Consider the following 23213-nt stretch of genomic DNA (forward strand, 5'->3'; position numbering starts at 1 on the left):
TGCAGCACATACTGGATTATGTTGAGGGAGGCGGCTGCCTGTGATCATCATAAAAACTTTGAATGTGCAGGTTCCGTGACATGCTGTAAGGCAAAGAGCATTGAGGGTTTCACTGTCGTTAAGGTCATCACCATCTGGGCCTGACTGGGCCTTGCTGAATCAACAGGATGCTGCTCTCAGGTCAGCAAGAGCTGTGCTTTCCCGCCCCATCAGCAAGGTGAATGGGACTACACTCAGAAAATCTACAGTCTTTTCTGTGATACCAGGGACAGGCAGTGAATGTGGCAAGGCATTCGGGTCACACTGCACATCTGTGACAGTGACGCCTCACTTGATAGGTTGAATGTTTCCTACACAGTTTGATGCACTAAACAATGTACAGGTGACGAAAGCCCCCTCCCCCAAGGAGCAGACACTCTGTCTGGCGACAGCCAATGTGAGGAAGATCCTAGTCTTGGTCAACCCTATCTTACACCTGGTCTGGCAGTCCTTTGCTAGGTGCCCTGGCTGCCGGCAAGCAAAACAAACTCTGAGACATCACAGCAGCTGCATCCACTATACCCACTTTACGGATTCTCTTGCCTTTTCTTTGGTCTATCTCACTGGCCCATGAAACTATTTCAGAGTAGTTGGACCCCACCGTTATGCCTAAATCTAAAACTTCCATAAGACCATAAGACAAAGGAGCAGAAGTAGGCCATTCGGCCCATCAAGTCTGCTCCGCCATTTTATCATGAGCTGATCCATTTTATCCTATTTAGTCCCACTGCCACGCCTTCTCACCATAACCTTTGATGCCCTGGCTACTCAGATACCTATCAATCTCTGCCTTAAATACACCCTATGACTTGGCTTCCACTGCTGCCCATGGCAACAAATTCAATAGATTCACCACCCTCTGACTAAGAAAATCTTTTCGCATTTCTGTTCTGAAAGGGCGCCCTTCAATCCTGAAGTCATGCCCTCTCGTACTAGACTCCCCCATCATGGGAAACAACTTTGCCACATCCACTCTGTCCATGCCTTTTAACATTCGAAATGTTTCTATGAGGTCTCCCCTCATTCTTCTAAACTCCAAGGAATACAGTCCAAGAGCGGACAAACGTTCCTCATATGTTAACCCTCTCATTCCCGGAATCATTCTAGTGAATCTTCTCTGTACCCTCTCCAACGTCAGCACATCCTTTCTTAAATAAGGAGACCAAAACTGCCCACAGTACTCCAAGTGAGGTCTCACCAGCGCCTTATAGAGCCTCAACATCACATCCCTGCTCCTATACTCTATTCCTCCAGAAATGAATGCCAACATTGCATTCGCCTTCTTCACTACCAACTCAACCTGGAGGTTAACTTTAAGGGAATCCTGTACGAGGACTCCCAAGTCTCGTTGCATATCAGAACTTTGAATTCTTTCCCCATTTAAATAATAGTCTGCCCGTTTATTTTTTCTGCCAAAGTGCATAACCATACACTTTCCAACATTGTACTTCATTTGCCACTTCTCTGCCCATTCTTCCAATCTATCCAAGTCTCTCTGCAGACTGTCCATTTCCTCAGCACTACCAGCCCCTCCACCTATCTTCGTATCATCAGCAAACTTAGCCACAAAGCCATCTATTCCATAATCCAAATCGTTGATGTACAATGTAAAAAGAAGCGGCCCAAACCCTGATCCCTGTGGAACACCACTGGTAACCGGCAGCCAACCAGAATAGGATCCCTTTATTCCCACTCTCTGTTTCCTGCCAATCAGCCAATGCTCTATCCACGTATGTAACTTTCCCGTAATTCCATGGGCTCTTATCTTGTTAAGCAGCCTCATGTGTGGCACCTTGTCAAAGGCCTTCTGAAAAATCCAAATATACAACATCCACTGAGTCTCCCTTGTCTAGCCTACTTGTAATTTCCTCAAAAAATTGTAATAGGTTTGTCAAGCAGGATTTTCCTTTAAGGAAACCATGCTGAGTTCTACCTATCTTGTCATATGCCTCCAGGTACTCTGTAACCTCATCCTTGACAATCAACTCCAACAACTTCCCAACCACCGATGTCAAGCTAACAGGTCTATAATTTCCTTTATGCTTCCTTGCCCCCTTCTTAAATAGCGGAGTGATATTTGCAATCTTCCAGTCTTCCGGAACCATGCCAGAATCTATCGACTTTTGAAAGATCATCGTTAATGCCTCCGCAATCTCCACAGCTACTTCCTTCAGAACACTTCCTGGTGGGCTGTGCTCAGGCCTTCCTTCCGCATTTTTAGGAAGACTGGGTCGTCCCTCCCTGGATTACCCAACCCTGAATACTCTTCATATGCTCGGTATTTACATTCTGCATAATCCATGGCTGTCTTTTCAGCCCTCTGGGTCACTGCCATTATCGTTCCCCAGCTACTCTCGCCTCCCCCCAGTCACTGCCTCACTTCCCTTTAAAAGAGCGATTCTTTCTTCATTACTGGCACTCCCGGTAGTTGCCCATGTACAATCCTGCACCCCCAGCGCATCCTGTCCTAGATATTCCTTGGGCACTTCACTTTCACTAACACGTGTACATCTTTAGGGTGCATCTGGTGAATTTCAACAATTCCTCGAGCTTGCGCCAGAATTCTGAATTCCCACAGGCAACTTTAAGTGAGGGCCACTCAGACAAGATGCTCTGTTTCTCCCCGGAGATGAAGGGCTTATGAATGGTTGTAATCAAGGTCAAGGGCTGGCTCGGATCATCAGGGTTCTCAACCTGACGTTGCCTGACCTCATGCATTCTGGTAGATCTGTCTGGGTAAAACCTTTCCCTGAGATATCTCCACACTAATTCCCACACTATGCAAAATATAAAACCGCAGAGTATGTACTCCACAATCTGCCACTTTTGAGCACCTGAACTCATGATGCCTGCTGTCTTCCTTTGCATCACACTTGCAAATGCACACACTGAAATGCAGCTCCCTGAACGAGTATACATGCCCCTACTCTGGCGTCTCGAACCGTACCGTTGGTTACCACCTTTTGCAACTGGTGGTCCAAGTCTCACCAAGTTAACATGCAAAGATTCCTCACTTACATAAACACACATGCACACGCACACACTACTTTTACCAGTTCAGCTCTCCACGTTCATGATACCTCGTGTTCCCGTGTACCACCGACCAAACAGATCCAAGTGTGAGTGTTATTTTAGAAAAATACTCACCAATTTAGACTGGCCACACGACGGGTCACGAAGCATCCCACTCCTGACACCAAATGTTGTGGCGTGGATGAAATCACCAGAGAGGCAGAGTCACTGGTAGATACAAAGCAGCTTCTTTATTTGACACAACAAGGTACAGCAGGGGGACGGAGACGCTTTCGGTGGAAAGGTCTGCTAGCCCAATGTGGGCTCGATATTTATATGCTAAGCACAAAGGCAATGCATAGGCAATGCTTCCTTTTGAAGCTACATACAAACATCACACCTTCTGACTTCATCCTTTTCTTCCGATGCTAACATGTCTGGGTTGGTATCCACAGTCTTTAGGAATGCAAGTTTAATCCACAATACATTTATTTGGCATTTTACATGCTAATGTAGAAGACAATTAATATTTATAAAGTATAGATAATACTGTCTTCGAAACTACAGCATCTGGTCAAACTACATCGCCAGAAGCATCTAGTATTCACACCTTTTTAGGAAGCGCATTGTTGTGGTTCAATCCACAGTACTTTGTCAAATAGAAGTCTGGTGGCCAAAGTCATTTAAGTGTAAAGGAATCATCTACCCAAAAAACTCACTCTAACAAACTGCGTTAAAACTTTCCTTCACACTACATTGGACTCCTACTAGTTTGCAAATCACCTAAATAGCAATAGCCTCTGCCCTCTACTCAGTCCTGGAGAACAGTGTCACCTATGTCAGAATGCTGTTTGTTGACTTCAGGATGGCGTTCAATATGATTATTTGTCAGAAGCTGGTGGATAAGTTGTCCTAGTTCCCCTCTGCCCTCTGTAACTGAATTTTGGACTTGACAGAGAGACTTCGGACAGTCTGTATTATCAAACACGATCTCTAACTCCATCATGGTGAGTAACAATGCCACACCCACCCCTCCCCCAGGGCTGTGTACTCAGCTGACTGCTGTTCACACTACTGATGTACAACAGTATTGCTAGATCCATCTTTAACCACACCGATGACACAACAGTGATTGGCCTAATCAGTAACAATGATGAATCAATGTACGGAGTTGGTGGACTGGTGTGAACACAACAAATTGAGTCTCAATGTGGACAAGACTAAAGAGATGATTATGGACTTTAGGAAGGTGCAGGCTGACCACTCCCTACTGCACACCAGTGACTCCTCCGTGGAGAGAGCCAGCAGCACCAAGTTTCTTGGCTTGCACTTCACAAATAATCTCACCTATTTCCTATCCACCACCTCTGTGGTGAAGAAAGCACAACAGTGCCTCCAGTTCCTGAGATTCAGACAAGCAAAGCTCCCCGTCCTCATTCTAACTACATTCTACCAGAGCACCATTGAGAGTGTCCTGACCAGCTGTATCACTGTCTGGTAGGGGAATTGCAAGGCAGCTGACCGCAAGACCCTGCAACAGATTATGAGGACTGTTGAGAAAATCTCCTACTGTCAGGCAGACGCACAACAGTACAAGAACAAGGACAGTCAGGGTGAGCAATAGCTTCTTCCCCTGGGCTGTGAGACCTCTGAACACCCTGCTACTGCTCTGTTCACATCATTTATGACAGTGCCAGTAATATTTAATCATGTGTCATATATGCACTTTGTTAACTCCTACATCTACAGAATATTTTTATTATATGTTAATGTTATTTAAGATTTAAGATATGTTTTATCTTTTACATCCATGGGAGCAAAATTCTTTACGGTGCTGCTCTGTCGCTATGTACAAGCAATAGGGAAGGGAAATGTGGGAGGATATTGCTCAAACACTAAGATTGTATACATAATTATTTTGTATACAGTCAGATAAATATATAGTCGGATACACAGTCAGATAAATATACAGTTGTATACACTGTCAGATCAATGTACAGTCATATGAGTTGCAGTGCAATCAAAGCAAAAAGTACCAAATACTGGACTTAAGGTGTTATACTTAAATGCATGCAGCATAAGGAATAGGGTGGATAATCTTGTCATACAGCTACAGATTGGCAGGTATGATATTGTGGCCATCACTGAGACCTGGCTAAAGGATGCATGTCTCTGGGAGCTGAACGTCCAAGGATACACAGTGTATCGGAAGGATAGGAAGGTAGGCAGAGGGGGAGGCGTGGCTTTATTGGTAAGAAATGATATTAAATCATTAGAAAGAGGTGATATAGGATCGGAAGGTGCAGAATCTTTATGGGTTGAGCTGAGAAATCGCAGGGGTAAAAGGACCTCAATGGCAGTTATTTATAGGCCTCCAAACAGCTGCAGGGATGTGGACTAGAAATTACAATAGGAAATAGAAAAGGCTTGTCAGAAGGGCAGTGTTATGATAATTCTGGGGTATTTTAACATGCGAGTGGATTGGGAAAATTAGGTCGGCAATGAATCTCGAGAGAGAATTTGTAGAATGTCTGCAAGATGTCTTTTTAGAACAGGTTGTTGTTGAGCCCACTAGGGGATCAGCTGTACTGGATTGGGTATTGTGTAATGAACCAGAGATGATTAGAGAGATTGAGGTGAAGGAACCCTTAGGAGGCAGTGATCATAACATAACTGAGTTCACTGTGAAATTTGAGAATGAGAAGCCAAAATCTGATGTGTCGGTATTTCAGTGGAGTAAAGGAAATTACAGTGGCATGAGAAAGGAACTGGCCAAAGTTGACTGGAAAGGGATACTGGCAGGAAGGATGGCAGAGTATCAGTGGCTGGAGTTTATGCGAGAAGTAAGGAAGGTGCAAGACAGATATATTCCAAAAAAGAAGAAATTTTCTAATGGAAAAAGGATGCAACTGTGGCTGACAAGAGAAGTCAAAGCCAAAGTTAAAGCAAAGGAGAGGGCATACAACGAAGCAAAAATTAGTGGGAAGACAGAGGATTGGGAAGCTTTTAAAAGTTTGCAAAAGGAAACTAAGAAGGTCTTTAAGAGGGAAAAGATGAACTATGAAAGGAAGCAAGCAAATAATATCAAAGAGGATACTAAAAGCTTTTTCAAGTATATAAAGAGTAAAAGACAGGTGAGAGTAGATATGGGACTGATAGAAAATGATGCTGGAGAAATTGTAATGGGAGATAAGGAGATGGTGGCGGAACTGAATGAGTATTTTGCATCAGTCTTCACTGAGGAAGACATCAGCAGTATACCAGACACTCAAGGGTGTCAGGGAAGAGAAGTGTGCGCAGTCACAATTACAACAGAGAAAGTACTCAGGAAGCTGAATAGTCTCAGGGTAGATAAATCTCCCGGATCAGATGGAATGTACCCTTGTGCTCTGAAGGAAGTAGCTGTGGAGATTGCAGAGGCATTAGCGATGATTTTTCAAAAGTCAATAGATTCTGGCATGGTTCCAGAAGACTGGAAGATTGCATGTGTCACTCCGCTATTTAAGAAGGGGGCAAGGAAGCAAAAAGGAAATTTATAGACCTGTTAGCTTGACATCGGTGGTTGGGAAGTTGTTGGAGTCAATTGTCAAGGATGAGATAACAGAGTGCCTGGAGGCATATGACAAGATGGGCAGAACTCAGCACGGTTTCCTTAAAGGAAAATCCTGCCTATTGCAATTTTATGAGGAAATTACCAGTAGGCTAGACAAGGGAGATGAAGTGGATGTTGTGTATTTGGATTTTTCAGAAGGCCTTTGACAAGGTGCCACGCATGAGGCTGCTAAACAAGATAAGAGCCCATGGAATTACGGGAAAGTTACATACATGGATAGAGCATTGGCTGATTGGCAGGAAACAGAGAGTGGGAATAAGGGGATCCCATTCTGATTGGCTGCCGGTTACCAGTGGTGTTCCACAGGGATCAGTGTTGGGGCCACTTCTTTTTACATTGTACATCAACGATTTGGATTATGGAATAGATGGCTTTGTGGCTAAGTTTGCTGACGATATGAAGATAGGTGGAGGGGCCGGTAGTGCTGAGGAAATAGAGAGTCTGCAGAGAGACTTGGATAGATCGGGAGAATGGGCAAAGAAGTGGCAAATGAAATACGATGTTGGAAAGTGTATGGTTATGCACTTTGGTAGAAGAAATAAATGGGCAGATTATTATTTAAATGGGGAGAGAATTCAAAGTTCTGAGATGCAACGGGACTTGGGTGTCCTCGTGCAGGATACCCTTAAGGTTAACCTCCAGGTTGAGTCGATGATGAAGAAGGCGAATGCAATGTTGGCATTCAGTTCTAGAGGAATAGAGTCTAGGAGCAGGGTTGTGATGTTGAGGCTCTATAAGGCACTGGTAAGACCTCACTTGGAGTACTGTGGGCAGTTTTGGTCTCCTTATTTAAGAAAGGATGTGCTGACGTTGGAGAGGGTACAGAGAAGATTCACTAGAATGATTCCGGGAATGAGAGGGTTAACATATGAGGAATGTTTGACCGCTCTTGGACTGTATTCCTTGGAGTTTAGAAGAATGAGGGGAGACCTCATAGGAACATTTCGAATGTTGAAAGGCATGGACAGAGTGGATGTGGCAAAGTTATTTCCCTTGATGGGGGAGTCTAGTACAAGAGGGCATGACTTAAGGATTGAAGGGCGCCCATTCAGAACAGAAATGCGAAGAAATTTTTTTAGTCAGAGGGTGGTGAATCTATGGAATTCGTTGTCACGGGCGGCAGTAGAGGTCAAGTCATTGGGTGTATTTAAGGCAGAGATTGATAGGTATCTGAATATCCAGGGCATCAAAGGTTATGGTGAGAAGGCGGGGGAATGGGACTAAATGGGAGAATGGATCAGCTCATGATAAAACGGCAGAGCAGACTCGATGGGTCGAATGGCCGACTTCTGCTCCTTTGTCTTATGGTCTTATATACACAGTTGGATCAATGTACAGTCAGATATGCAGTTGGATCAATGTACAGTCGGATCAATATGCAGTCAGGTACACAGTCGGATCAATGTGCAGTCGTATATGCTGTTGGATCAATGTACAGTCGGATGTGCAATCAGATCAGTGTGTATTGATAATTCTGATGGCCTGGTGAAAGAAACTGTCCTGGAGCCTCTTGATCCTGGCCTTAATGCTGTGGTACCGTTTGCCAAACTGTACCAGCTGAAACGGTTGGTGTGGCTGGTGTCCCTGATAATCCTCTGGGCCCTTTTTACGTACCTGCTGCTGCAAGTGTCCTGGATAGTGGGAAGTTCACATCGCAGGTGTGCTGAACTGTCCACACCACTCTCTGCAGTATCCTGCGATTGAGGGAAGTACAGTTCCCGTACCAGGCAGTGATACAGCCAGTCACAATGCTCTTGATTGTGCCCCTGTAGAAAGTCCTGAAGATTTGGGGACTCACGCTGAACTTCTTCAGCCGTCTGAGGTGAAAGAGGTGCTGTTGTGCTTTTTTTCACCACACAGCTGGTGTATACAGTCCAGGTGATGTGTATACTGAGGAACTTGAAGCTACTCACCCACTCGACTACTGTCCCATTGATGTCAATAGGGACTAGCCTGTCTCCGTTCCTCCTGTAATCTGTTATATCTCCTTTGTTTTGTCGACATTGAGGGGGAGGTTGTTTTCTTGACACCACCATGTCAGTGTTTTGACTTCTGCTCTGTAGCCCATCTCATCATTGTTGGAAATAAGGCCTATCAATGTCATGTCACTTACAAATTTGATGAGCAGATTGGAGCTGTGTGGGGCAACACAGTCGTGGGCGTATAGGAAGTTTGTTGGCGGGGAGGGCTTAGGACACAGCCCTGGGGTGGGGGGGTTTCCTGTATTGAGGGGCAGAGGTGAGGGAGCCCACTCTTACCACCTGCCAGTGATCTGACAGGAAGTCCAGGATCCAGCTGCACAAGGCAGGGTGAAGGCTGAGATCTCTGAGCGTCTTGTCAGGTCTGGAGGGAATTATGGTGTTGAATGTTGAACTGTAGTCCAGGAACTACAAACATTCTCACATAAGTATCCCTCCTGTCCAGTGTGTAAAGATGCTGGGTAGATCTGTGGCTATTGCGGCATCTGTCAATCAGTTGTGTCAGTAGGCAAATTGTAGGGATCCAGTGTGGGTGGTAGCAAGCTGCAGATGTAGTCCTTGACCAGCCTCTCAAGACATTTGCGTATGATGGAGGTGAGTATGACAGGACACCAGTCGTTCAGACATGCTACCTTGGTTTCCTTTGGTACAGGGACAATGGTGGATGTTTTAAAGCAGGAGGGCACTCTGCACTGGGTGAGGGAGAGATTAAAGATGTCTGTAAACACACCAGCCAGCTGTGCCACGCACACTTTGAGTACCCGCCCTGGGTTCCCATCTGGCCCCGCTGCCTTGCGGCTGTTGAAATGTAGCAGTGACCTAAGTAACTCGGCCTCGGAGATGACCAAGTTACAGGTTGTGTCGACGGCTCTCCTCGGGGGTTCAGTGTTAACGACTTCAAAACGAACGTAAAAAAGACTTTATGTACTGTGTGATAAATGTCTTGCACCTTTGTCCCAGAGGAACATTGTTTGTTTTAGCTGCATGCAAGTGTATGTTTGAATGACAATAAACTTGAACTTGCACAGGGCCAGTGAAAAACTTAGACACATAGCCGCAGGTGAACAGCTTTGACAAGAAAAATATAAATCAGGCATACACAATTTTTACAGGAAAGAATACAAACTGGATGAAGAACTGAGTGGTTGAAGAGGATTAGCTCTTCTTGAAGCTGGTACTGTGAGATTTCCGGCCTCTGTAGCGCCTGCCCAGTGAAGATGGCGTGGCGCCAGCTGGTACTGTGAGATTTCCGGCCTCTGTAGCGCCTGCCCAGTGAAGATGGCGTGGCGCCAGCTGGTACTGTGAGATTTCCGGCCTCTGAAGCGCCTGCCCAGTGAAGATGGCGTGGCGCCAGCTGGTACTGTGAGATTTCTGGCCTCTAGCGCCTGCCCAGTGAAGATGGCGTGGCGCCAGCTGGTACTGTGAGATTTCTGGCCTCTAGCGCCTGCCCAATGAAGATGGCGTGGCCTGATGGTGGCGACCTCTGATCTCTTGAGGCAGCATCTCCTGTATTTGCTGCCGAAGGTGGAAGCTGATAGTATAAAGAAGCTCACTTGAGGGGAGTAAAGGTCTGAGGATAAAAACTGTTTCCATGTACCCTCCCTGCAGTATTTAGACAACACTGTCTCTTAAAAACACAGGCTGCTAATTTCACCATGTGAGGGAATTGGAAACTGACAAGCAATTGCTTCTACTGATACTTGTCCATTAAACTCTATAACATTAGTACTTCCAGCTTGCAGTAATAAAATAAATTTATGACTATTAAAAATGCATTTAGTTTTGAAAATCATGTGGGGAAAATAGCTTCGTTGCAAGTCTGAAACTCTGTAGTCCCAAACCCCCTTTCTCCCATTTGTACAATTGTTTTTATAATGCAATTTTTCAAAAATGTGATCTTTGGAATGCAACTGTTGTGTTATAACAGAGCAAACTGGATTCATCATTACTACCAAAATGAGTTTAAATTCCACAGCTGCCGTGTAATGAGAATTGTATTCTCACCTCAGGATTGTTGGATTACCGAGGTGTTAAATGAACCAGTGCACCACTGCCATCCCCTTCGATAAGGGAGAAGGGTCTCAGCCTGAAACAGTGACAGTCCATTTCCCTCTGTATGACTTCCTCCAGCATCTTGTGTTGCTCCAGATTCCAATACCCGCAGTCTCTTGTGTCCCCGTTCTATCTGAGAAATACAAGAGGTGAAAGAGGCTGGGGTCCGAATGCAGGGTTTGACCCGAAATAGCTCCATTCAACCTGCTAGACTGTTTCACCATCACTTATGGCTTCTATTTTCCACCCTTCTACCACACCTTGCTGTGTGCAACTCTCGTGCAGCTTTGACAGAGCCTTCCTGTGAAAACGTTTTTTATTATTTCATTCCTTATAATCCCAGCTCTCAAACTCCTATGATTGTTCTAAGTAATTCATTTGGATTACTTCTAATCTTTCTTAACCACAAGCCATTTAACTTCAGGTACTATCCAGTAATCGTGGAGATCATTCTAATTCTGCATCATCTTATAACATAACATATAACATATAAGGCGCGAGGAAGGTGGGAGGAGAAGATGGTGGCGTGACGTAGCACGCGCAGCGCTCCGGTAAAATGATATCGTATTTGTAAGTAGGATGCCGTGCACAATTCGGATTTGATGGAGACAAACGTGAGAAGCACGGAGGAACATCTGGAGAAACTTCTGAAATGCCCGGTTCGCTGCCACTGCTACTGTGCGATCGAGAATCTCTGGAGGGAAGGCCCCAAAATCCTCGGCTTTGCCTGCTGCTGGCAGCCGAGGCTGGGGTCGAAGCGCTTGGCAGAGATGGTGCTCAGTGTCGGAGGGCTGGTCAGAGGCTCGAAGTTTTCGGACAACTCAGAGTTGGACTGTGGTCGGGCATGGCAGGGAGAGTTTTCTTTCTTCTCCCGTCTGCGTAAGATGTGGGACTTTCGAGAGACTTTAAACTTTTTTATACTGTGCCCATGGCCTGTTCTTCATCAAGTTATGGTATTGTTTGCACTGTTGTAACTATATGTTATAATTATATGGTTTTTGTCAGTTTTTCAGTCTTGGTCTGTCCTGTATTTCTGTGATATCACACTGGAGAAATATTGTATCATTTCTTAATGCTTGACAATAAAAGAGGACTGCGTGTCCTCATAATCTAATAATCTAATCTAATATAACAATTACAGCACGGAAACAGGCCATCTCGGCCCTTCTAGTCTGTGCCGAACTCTTACTCTCACCTAGTCCCACCGACCTGCACTCAGCCCTTAACTCTCCATTCCTTTCCTGTCCATATATCTATCCAATTTAACTTTAAACGACAACATCGAACCTGCCTCAACCACTTCTGCTGGAAGCTTGTTCCACACAGCTACCACTCTCCGAGTAAAGAAGTTCCCCCTCATGTTACCCCTAAACTTTTGCCCTTTAACTCTCAATTCATGTCCTCTTGTTTGAATCTCCCCAAACTCAATGGAAAAACCCTATCCACGTCAACTCTATCAATCCCCCTCATATTTTTAAACACCTCTATCAAGTCCCCCTCAACCTTCTATGCTCCAAAGAATAAAGACCCAACTTGTTCAACCTTTCTCTGTAAGTTAGGTGCTGAAACCCAGGTAACGTTCTAGTAAATCTTCTCTGTACTCTCTCTATTTTGTTGACATCTTTCCTATCATTCGGTGACCAGAACTGTACACAATACTCCAAATTTGGCCTGACCAATGCCTTATACAATTTCAACATTACATCCCAACTCCTATATTCAATGCTCTGATTAATAAAGGCCAGCATACCAAAAGCTTTCTTCACCACCCTATCCACATGAGATTCCACGTTCAGGGAACTATGCGCCATTATTCCTAGATCCCTCTGTTCTACTGCATTCTCAATGCCCTACCATTTACCATATATGTCCTATTTTGATTCGTCCTACCAAAATGTAGCACCTCACATTTATCAGCATTAAACTCCATCTGCCATCTTTCAGCCCACTCTTCTAACTGGCCTAAATCTCTCTGCAAGCTCTGCAATCTTGTCGTCTTGCCATGATAATATTTATTTATTTAATGAGATACATCACTGAATCAGCCCTTTGAGCTGCACCCCCTAGCAGTCCCCAAATTTAACCCTAGCCTAATCAGTTGACAATTCTCAATGACCTACTAACTTACCATGGGAGGAGACCAGAGAAGCCAGAAGAAACCCATGCATACACAGGGCAGAACATACAAATTCCTTATAGCCAGCAGCAGGAAATGAACTGGGGTCTCCTGTACTGTAAAGTGTTGTGCTAACCGTGATGCTACCATGACTTCAGTTTATACAATATAATGAGATAGTTGAGACATGGGTGAAATACTGTTGAGTACAACTAAGGTACAGGAGGAGGAGTCGAGCTTTGATTCCCGTCAGGCAGATCTGAAAGCCGGCTTCTCTTATTTAGAGAGCCACTTAGTGCTCATCTGTGTCCAGGTGCTGGATTGACTAACAGTGGTGATTAGAATTCGATTTTTTTCCCTGAAATTTGCATTGTTTATTAGGCTAGGGTGCGGATGGCTGTAATTTAAGGCTTTGTGTTATTAATATCTCCCTTATTTCTCTGTCTTCAGAGGGAAGAAGCTGAAGTCAAGGCTCGGGAGGCTGCTGAGCGACAGCGGCAATTGCGGGAGCAGGTCATCCTGCAGATTGAACAGGAGAGGTTGGAGAGAAAAAAGGTAAGTGAGGAGAGATGAAGGAGCAAGCTCCTGATACAGAAGGGTTTAAGTTAGAGAAGAATAAAAATTGTCTGATTGACTAACAGACACAAAGTGTGGGAGAAATTTTAAAACGCAAACAACAGGAATTCTATTTGGCGGGTCAGGCAGCATCAAAAGAAAGGAATACGCTGTCAAAGTTTTGGGCTGAGTCCCTTTATCTGGACTGGAAAGGAAGGGGAAAGATGCCAGAAGAAGAAGGCAGGGCTGGGGAAGGAGTACAAGCTGGCAGGTGATTGGTGAAACCAGGTGAAGGAGGTGGGTGGGGGACGGAAAATGAAGTAAGAAGCTGCGTGATGATAAGTGGAAGAGCTAAAGGGCTGAAGAAGAAGGAATCTGATAGGAGAGGATAATGGTCATGTAAGAAAGGGAAGTAGGAGGTGATGGACAAGCAAGGGGAAGAGAAAATGTGAGCAGGGATTTAGAATGGGGAATTGAAAAAGAAAGAAGAGGGAGGGGAGAAATTACCAGAAGTTAAGAGAAATCAATGTTCATGCCATTGGGTTGGAGACTACCCAGATAGAATATGAGAAGTTGCTCCTCCAACCTAAGTGTGGCCACTTTGTGGCAGTAGAATAAGTCGTGGACTGACATGTCAGCATGGGAAAAGAAAGTCAAATTGAAATGGGTGGCCACTTTTTGCTTCACTTTTTGTGGCAAACAGAACAAGGGTGCTTGACAAAGTGGTCTACCAATCTACCAGTCAGGCTTCACTGATGTAAAGAAGGCAGCACCAGTTGCTCCAGATACAGTATCTCTTGATAGATTCACAGGTGAAGTGCTGCCTCACCTGGAAAGACTGTTTAGGGGAATGGTAGTGAGGAAGGATATGTTAGGACAGGTGTAGCACTTATTCTGCTTACAGAGATAAGTGCCAGGAGGGAGATCAGTGGAGAGGAGCAAGTGGACAATGGGGTCATATAGAGAGCAATCCCTGCAGAAAATGGAGAATACAAGGGAGGTAAAGATATGGTTAGTGGTAGGATCCCACTGTAGATGGTGGAAGTTATCTAGAGTAATGTTTTAGGTATTGAAACTCATGGGGTGGTAGGTAAGGACAAGGGGAAACCTATCCCTATCATTGTAGCAGGAGGATAGGGCAAGGGCAGGTGTGTGGGAAATGTGGATGAGGTCAATATCAATGGTGGTGGACGAGAAAACCAGTTTTTTGAAGGAGACCATCTCAGGTGTTTTGGAATGAAAAGCCTCATGCTGAGAACAGACAAAAGGGAATAGCATTTGATTGACTATGTTCTTTTCTTCTAGAGAATAGAAGAGATCATGAAACGAACCAGGCGAAGTGATGCTGGAGAGACCAAGGTAACAAACAAGACCGGTAACAAAACTCCCCCATCCATTCTTCTGAGAAACAACTTTTCCCATCACTGAACATTTTCCCATTCTGGAGAATGGTCTTATCTTTGCAAACCAATATTCTCCAGGAGTCAAAGCCAGAAAATTCAGTGGGATTGTTTGCTGAGCTTATGAAGATACAGAGGGCATTTAACCCATTGAGTTAATTCTAGCTTCTTGGGGAATAATCCCATTGGACCTGGTCTTCATCTCCATACTTCCCTGCAACAACTTCTCTCTTGCTCCTGTCTGTCAACTACCCTTGGATTCTTGTTGGCATTGGGTAATTGACAGCAGCCAGTTAGCGTATCTGTATGTCTTTGGGAGGATGTGTAAAGCCACACGGTCACAGAGAGAACATGCAAACTTCACACAGTGCCCAAGGCCAGGATTGAAACTGTGTCTATAGTGCTCTAATGCAATGGCTGTACTGTCTGTCTCAGTGTGCTGTCTTGTTGGTATCATGTGAAAGGTTGCAGGAAAATAAATGGGAGAATGTAACTAATGGAATTGCTGAATGGGCTGGCATAGGTTCAATGGGATAATGGCCTCTGCCATAAGGACGACACAAACAGCTTCCAAGCTCAAGATAGACCAGTTGCTGAATTTTTTGCAGCAGCACTACCCTTGCTTGGCCTTTCCTCCATCTGATCTCCATGCATGATTTGAATATAATTAAACAAACTGAAAATGCAGTAGAGGAAGTGTAGTTCATTTTGCATTGCTTTGTATATCTATTAAATACCAGAAAATGGAACCTCTGTATAGTCTATGTGGTACTATCACAGATTGGAATATATGCACCCTGATTGTTTTTTTTTGTTACCCCATCTTCCCTTCCCATGGAAGCTTATGGGCAGTCAGAAGTCTGCATACACAAACATAGGCTAGATAGTACTCAGGTTGTGTGAAAGTAAGTTCAGTCAAGGGCTCCCACTCACTATCAGTGATTGGCAATACAGTAATTATCCCTGGCATATCTTGTTACAATTCTCTGTGATTATGAGTGTGTCAGCAAGGTTCCCCTGCTGTACAACCAACACACAGACTCGTTTTGGTCAGGAAGGGACGGTTTCCCTGCTATATAACCGACACACAAACTGGTTTTGGTCAGGAAGGGGTGGTTTCCCTGCTATATAACCGACACACAGACTGGTTTTGGTCAGGAAGGGGTGGTTTCCCTGCTATATAACCGACACACAGACTGGTTTTGGTCAGGAAGGGGTGGTTTCCCTGCTATATATCCGACACACGGACTGGTTTTGGAAGGGACGGTTTCCCTGCTCTATAACTGACACACGGACTGGTTTTGGTCAGGAAGGGGTGGTTTTCCTGCTATATAACCGACACACAAACTGGTTTTGGTCAGGAAGGGGTGGTTTCCCTGCTATATAACCGACACACAGACTGGTTTTGGTCAGGAAGGGGTGGTTTCCCTGCTATATAACTGACACACAGACTGGTTTTGGTCAGGAAGGGGTGGTTTCCCTGCTATATAACCGACACACAGACTGGTTTTGGTCAGGAAGGGGTGGTTTCCCTGCTATATATCCGACACACGGACTGGTTTTGGAAGGGACGGTTTCCCTGCTCTATAACTGACACACGGACTGGTTTTGGTCAGGAAGGGGTGGTTTCCCTGCTATATAACCGACACACAGACTGGTTTTGGTCAGGAAGGGGTGGTTTCCCTGCTATATATCCGACACACGGACTGGTTTTGGAAGGGACGGTTTCCCTGATCTATAACTGACACACGGACTGGTTTTGGTCAGGAAGGGGTGGTTTCCCTGCTATATAACCGACACACAGACTGGTTTTGGTCAGGAAGGGATTGTTTCTCTGCTATTTAACTGACACACAGACTGGTTTTAGTCAGGAAGGGGTGGTTTCCCTGCTATTTAACCAACACACAGACTGGTTTTGGTCAGGAAGGGACAATTTCCCTGCTATATAACCAACATACAGACTGGTTTTGGTCAGGAAGGGGTGGTTTCCCTGCTCTATAACTGACACACAGACTGGTTTTGGTCAGGATGGAATCCACGAGCAGTTCAAGTTGAAGCTACAACCACTTCTGGATAGAAACGGTGGACAGGCAGTATATTCACTATATCCACATCGAGGGACAATTACTCTATCTTGCTTATCCTTCTCTACTTTCAGAGTCTTACTGTAGAAAACAGTAATTTGCTCAAGTTTGTATTGCAAAATAAAACATATAAGGTGACTTTTTTGCTAAGTGGACATGTGTTGTTATTCTTAAGGTAATTGCACATCAGCTTCCTTTGGAGTTAAGTACCCGATTCTCAGAAAGCATGCCCACGTGTTCTCTGTGATGCCCAGCTGTTCCCTGGCAATGGGGACACTGTCTCCAGCTGTTACTGCCAGCTACTGTACTTTCCTCATATCATGTCATAGACTTGTTCACCATGTCAGTTGGCTGGAATATAGATTCCAAATCAGGAGCTCAGAAGGGTGCATGAGAGTAGTGGAAATTATTCACATAATTGGTAGCAATGGTTCTCCCTAGCTGATGGTAGAAAACAGTGGAAATGGGGTTGATCACCTTATTGCCAATGAGATCTAATAGCAACATCAAGAAGAATTCTCACAGAACAAGTGAGGGGTAATTATTATTAAATCTCTTGAATATTTTGCTTTCAGAAAGAAGAAATTAAAGCAGTAGTTGAGCTAACTGAGAACAGTGCAAAGGAGCAACAAACCTTGACCTCCGTGGAACCAGGTAATCTCTGTTTCTGGGTCATTCTAATGTGATAATTCCATTGTACAGCATCATAAAGGAGAAGTTGTGTTTATGGGTTAAGCAGTTTCTTGAACTATTAGTAACGTTGGGAAGAGCTGGATCCATACTTACTTTGCATGGAGCAAAAAATGCTATGTTTTTTATGATTCTTCACTGGACATCAAGGAAGAAATTGTGAGGAATCGTGGTTTCACAGGGTGCTTCCTGTTCTGTAACAAATTCTATTCCTTTGGAGGAAGGGCAGTTTGAAAAGTCTTTTCCTTAGGTAGTTGGACTTGATCCTATTCAGACCATTGGATAAAGGAGTAGAGTTAGGCAATTTGGCCCATTTAGTCTACTTAACCACTCAATCATAGTTGATTTTTCACCCAGAGAGTTGTGGATCTGTGGAATGCTCTGCCTCAGAAGGCAGTGGAGGCCAATTCTCTGGATGCTTTCAAGAAAGAGGTAGATAGAGCTCCTAATGGTAGCGGAGTCAAGGGATATGGGGAAAAGGCAGGAATGAGATACTGATTGTGGATGATCAGCCATGATCACAGTGAATGGCGGTGCTGGCTCGAAGGGCCAAATGGCCTACTCCTGCACCTATTGTCTATTGATTTTTATTTCAACCCCATTCATTCACCTTCTCCCCATTATCCTTAGCAATCATGAACCTATCAATCTCTGCCTTAAGTACACACAGTGACTTGGCTTCTGTGGCTCTCTGTGGCAAAGAATTCCACAGATTCACTACCTTCTGGCTGAAGAAATTCCTCCTCATTTGTTTTAGAAGGATGGATGTCCCTTTATTCTGAGGCTGTGCCCTTGGATGCTAGACTCTCCTACTAGTGGAAACAACCTCTACACATCCACTTTATCCAAGCCTTTCAGTGTCCTACAGGAGATAATCCACTATCAATACAGATGTAGATGCATGAAACACTCCTCATACATTCAGCTTTTTTCTCCTAGGATCATTCTTGTGATCCTCCTCAGGGTCTGAGCGACCAAGATCAGACCAAAGCGCATGACCATACGCTTCCCTACACTATAATCTATCTGCCATTTCTTTGCCCTTTCTCCCAATCTGTCTCCATTGTTTTGCAGGCTCCCTGCTTCCTCAACACTTCTTGCCCCTCCACGTATCATCATGTCATCCACAAACCTGGCCACAAATCTATCAATTCAGTCATTCAAATCATTCACATATAACATGAAAAGAAGCAGTCCCAACATTAACCCCTCAGAACACCACTCATCACTGGAGCTAACCAGAAAAGGTCCTCTTTATTCCCACACTTTGTCTCCTGCCAGTCAGCCAATCTTCTATCCATCTTTCCTGTAATACCATGAGCTCTTATCTTGGTAAGTAGCCTCATGTGTGGCACCTTTTCAAAGGTCTTCTGAAAATCCATGCAAACAATATCCACTGACTCTACTTTTTCTATCCTGTCTGTTGTTTCCTCAAAGAATTCCAACAGATTTGGAAGGCAAACCATGCTGACTTTGGCCTATTTTATCATTTGCCTCCAAGTACCCTGAGATCTCTTCCTTAATAATGGACTCCAACATCTTCCCAACCACTGAAGTCAGGCCAACTGGCCTATAGTTTCCTTTCCTCTGTCTCCCTCCCTTCTTAAAGAATGGAGTGACATTTTCAATTTTCCAGTTTTCCAGTCCTCCAGAACCATTTCAGAATCTAGTGAATCTTGAATGATCAGTACTAATGCCTTCACAATCTCTTCAGCCGCCTCCTTCAGAACCTGGGGTGTAGAGCATCTGATTCAGTTGACCTATCTACCTTCAGGTGTTTCAGCATCCCAAGCACCTTCTCCTTAGTAGTAGCAACTTCACTCACGGTTGTCCCCTGACTCTCTCGAATTTCTGGCAGACTGTTAGTGTCTTAAAAAGTGAAAACTGACACAAAATATTTATTAAGTTCCTCCATCATTTCTTTGTTCCTGATTACTACCTCTCCAGCAATTTGATATCCACTTTTGCCTCTCATTTACTCTTTATATATTTGAATGCCTTTTTCTATCCTCTTTGAATTATTTTCCAGCTTCCCTTCATATATTTTGGTGCAGGTGTGACCTGTACAAAAAGGACGGGTTACACTTGAATCCTAGGGGGACCAATATCCTGGTGGGGAGATTTGCGAAGGCTACTGCGGTGACTTTAAACTAGAATGGTTGGGGTGGTGGGAATAAAATTAAAGATACTAGGAGAGAGGAGGTTAGTTCACAAATAGAGAAAGCTAGTAGACAGTGTGTGAGGGAGGATAGGCAGGGGACAGAGATCAGGAACACTCAGACCAAAGATGTAAGGGACAAGGAAGAAAAAGATAACAAAGTTGTTTGCTCCATTAAAGATAAACAGAGAGTAAGAGGTGGAGAAGTTTCTTAAATGCATCTATTTTAATGATAGGAGCATTGTAAGAAAGGTGGATGAGCTTAGAGCATGGATTGATACCTGGAAATATGATGTTGTAGCTATTAGTGAAACGTTGTTGCAGGAGGGGTGTGATTGGCAACTAAATATTCCTGGATTTCGTTGCTTCAGGTGTGATAGAATAGGAGGGGCAAGGGGGGAAGGTGTCAGAGAAAATATAACAGCGGTGCTCTGGCAGGATAGATTAGTGGAGTCGTCCAGGGAGGCAATTTGGGTGGAATTGAGGAATAGGAAAGGTGATGTTACGCTTATAGGGGTGTATTATGGACCACATAATGGGGACCGAGAACTGGAGGAGCAAATTTGTAAGGAGATAGCAGATATTTGTAGTAAGCACAAGGTTGTGATTGTGGGAGATTTTAATTTTCCACACATAGACTGGGAAACCCATTCTGTAAAAGGGCTGGATGGTTTGGAGTTTGTAAAATGTGTGCAAAATAGTTTTTTGCAGCAATACATAGTGGTACCATCTAGGGAAGGGGCAGTGTTGGATCTCCTGTTAGGGAATGAGATAGGGCAGGTGACAGAGGTATGTGTTGGGGAGCACTTCGGGTCCAGTGATCACAATACCATTAGTTTCAATATAATTATGGAGAAGGATAGGACTGGACCCAGGGTTGAGATTTTTGATTAGAAAAAGGCTAACTTTGAGGAGATGTGAAAGGATTTAGAAGGAGTGGATTGGGACAATTTGTTTTATGGGAAGGATGTAATAGAGAAATGGAGGTCATTTGAAGGTGAAATTTTGAGGGTACAGGATCTTTATGTTCCTGTTAGGTTGAAAGGAAAGGTTAAAAGTTTGAGAGAGCCATGGTTTTCAAGGGATATAGGAAACTTGGTTCGGAAAAAGAGCGGGATCTACAATAAATATAGGCAGCTTGGAGTTAATGAGGTGCTCGAGGAATATAAAGAATGTAAAAAGAATCTTAAGAAAGAAATTAGAAAAGCTAAAAGAAGATATGAGGCTGCTTTGGCAAGTATGGTAAAAATAAATCCGAAGGGTTTCTACAGTTATATTAATAGCAAAAGGATAGTGAGGGATAAAATTGGTCCCTTAGAGAATCAGAGTGGATGGCCATGTGCAGAGCCAAAAGAGATGGGGGAGATTTTGAACAATTTCTTTTCTTTGGTATTCAGTAAGGAGAAGGATATTGAATTGTGTAAGGTAAAGGAAACAAGAAGAGTAGTTATGGAAAGTATGACGATTAAAGAAGAGGAAGCACTGGCGCGTTTAAGGAATATAAAAGTGGATAAGTCTCCGGGTCCGGACAAGATATTCCCTGGGACCTTGAGGGAAGTTAGTGTGGAAATAGCAGGGGTTCTGACAGAAATATTTCAAATGTCATTAGAAACGGGGATGGTGCTGGAGGATTGGCAAATTGCTCATGTGGTTCCATTGTTTAAAAAGGGTTCTAAGAATAAACCTAGCAATTATCGGCCTGTGAGTTTGACGTCAGTGGTGGGTAAATTGATGGAAAGTATTCTTAGAGATGGTATATATGATTATCTGGATAGACAGGGTCTGATTAGGAACAGTCAACATGGATTTGTGCGTGAAAGGTCATGTTTGACAAATCTTATTGAATTTTTTGATGAGGTTACTAAGAAAGTTGACGAGGGTAAAGCGATGGATGTTGTCTATACAGACTTCAGTAAGGCCTTTGACAGGGTTTCACATGGAAGGTTAGTTAGGAAGGTTCAATTGTTAGGCATTAATATCGAAGTAGTAAAATGGATTCAGCAGTGGCTGGATGGGAGATGCCAGAGAGTAGTGGTGGGTAACTGTGTGTCAGATTGGAAGACAGTGTGTAGCGGTGTGCCTCACGGATCTGTACTGGGTCCAATATTGTTTGTCATATATATTATTGATCTGGAAGATGGGGTGGTAAATTAGATTAGTAGGTATGCAGGTAACACTAAGATAGGTGGCATTGTGGATAATGAAGTAAGTTTTCAAAGCTTGCAGAGAGATTTAGGCCAGTTAGAAGAGTGGGCTGAAAGATGGCAGATGGAGTTTAATGCTGAAAAATGTGAGGTGCTATATTTTGGTAGGACTAATCAAAATAGGACATACATGGTAAATGGTAGGGCATTGAAGAATGCTGTAGGACAGAGGGATCTAGGAATAATGGTGCATAGTTCCCTGAAGGTGGAATCTCATGTGGATAGGGTGGTGAAGAAAGCTTTTGGTATTCTGACCTTTATTAATCAGAGCATTGAGTATAGGAGTTGGGATGTAATGTTGAAATTGTATAAGGCATTGGTCAGGCCAAATTTGGAGTATTGTGTACAGTTCTGGTCACCGAATGATAGGAAAGATGTCAATAAGATTGAGAGAGTACAGAGGAGATTTACTAAAATGTTGCCTGGGTTTCATCTCCTAAGTTACAGAGAAAGGTTGAACAAGTTAGGTCTTTATTCATTGGAGCGTAGAAGGTTGAGGGGGGACATGATAGAGCTGTTTAAAATTATGAGGGGGATTGATAGAGTTGACGTGGATCGGCTTTTTCCATTGAGAATGGGGGAGATTCAAACAAGAGGACATGAGTTGAGAGTTAAAGGGCAAAAGTTTAGGGGTAAGATGAGGGGGAACTTCTTTACTCAGAGAGTGGTAGCTGTGTGGAACAAGCTTCCAGACAGAAGTGGTTAAGGGAGATTCGATGTTGTCGTTTGAAGTTAAATTGGATAGATGTATGGACAGGAAAGGAATGGAGGGTTATGGGATGAGTGCAGGTCGGTGGGACTAGGTGAGAGTAAGAGTTCGGCATGGACTAGAAGGGCCGAGATGGCCTGTTTCCATGCTGTAATTGTTATATGGTTTATATGTTATATTTAATCTTTTCTCTCCTTATGGCTGTTTTAGTTCTCTTGTGTTGGTTTTTTAAAATTTTCTGAATCCTCTAACTTCCCACTAATTTTTCCCTCTCCTTTGCTTTTATGCTGTCTTTGGCCTCCCTTGTCAGCCATGGTTGCTTCATCCTCCCTTCAGAATGCTTCTTCACCTTTGTGATGTATTGATCATGCACCTTCTCAACTGTCCCCAGAAACTCCAACCATTTTGGTTCTGCCATCATCCCTGCTAGTGCCTCCTTCCAATCAACTTTAGTATTTCTTTTCTCGTGCCTCTGTAATTCCCTTTACTCTAATATAATACTGAAACAACTGACTTTAGCTTCTCCCTGTCAAACTGCAGGGTGAATTCTATAACATTATGATCACTGCTTCATAAGTGTTTCTTTACTTTAAGCTCCCTAA

General features: G+C 43.9%; 1 protein-coding gene across 5 annotated transcripts in view; it reads left to right on the forward strand.

The window, feature by feature from the left end:
- LOC134348219 (MAP7 domain-containing protein 2-like) overlaps positions 1-23213 on the forward strand; it is a 134353-nt gene that overhangs the window by 74462 nt on the left and 36678 nt on the right. For all 5 annotated transcript variants that reach the window (XM_063051263.1, XM_063051260.1, XM_063051262.1 and 2 more), the window contains 3 exons: positions 13262-13366; positions 14672-14725; positions 17426-17504. In XM_063051263.1, coding sequence (XP_062907333.1) covers positions 13262-13366; positions 14672-14725; positions 17426-17504 — 238 coding nt within the window. The remainder of the gene's footprint in view (positions 1-13261; positions 13367-14671; positions 14726-17425; positions 17505-23213) is intronic.

This window comes from Mobula hypostoma, chromosome 6 (genome assembly GCF_963921235.1).
Source record: "Mobula hypostoma chromosome 6, sMobHyp1.1, whole genome shotgun sequence".
Lineage (NCBI taxonomy): Eukaryota > Metazoa > Chordata > Chondrichthyes > Myliobatiformes > Myliobatidae > Mobula > Mobula hypostoma.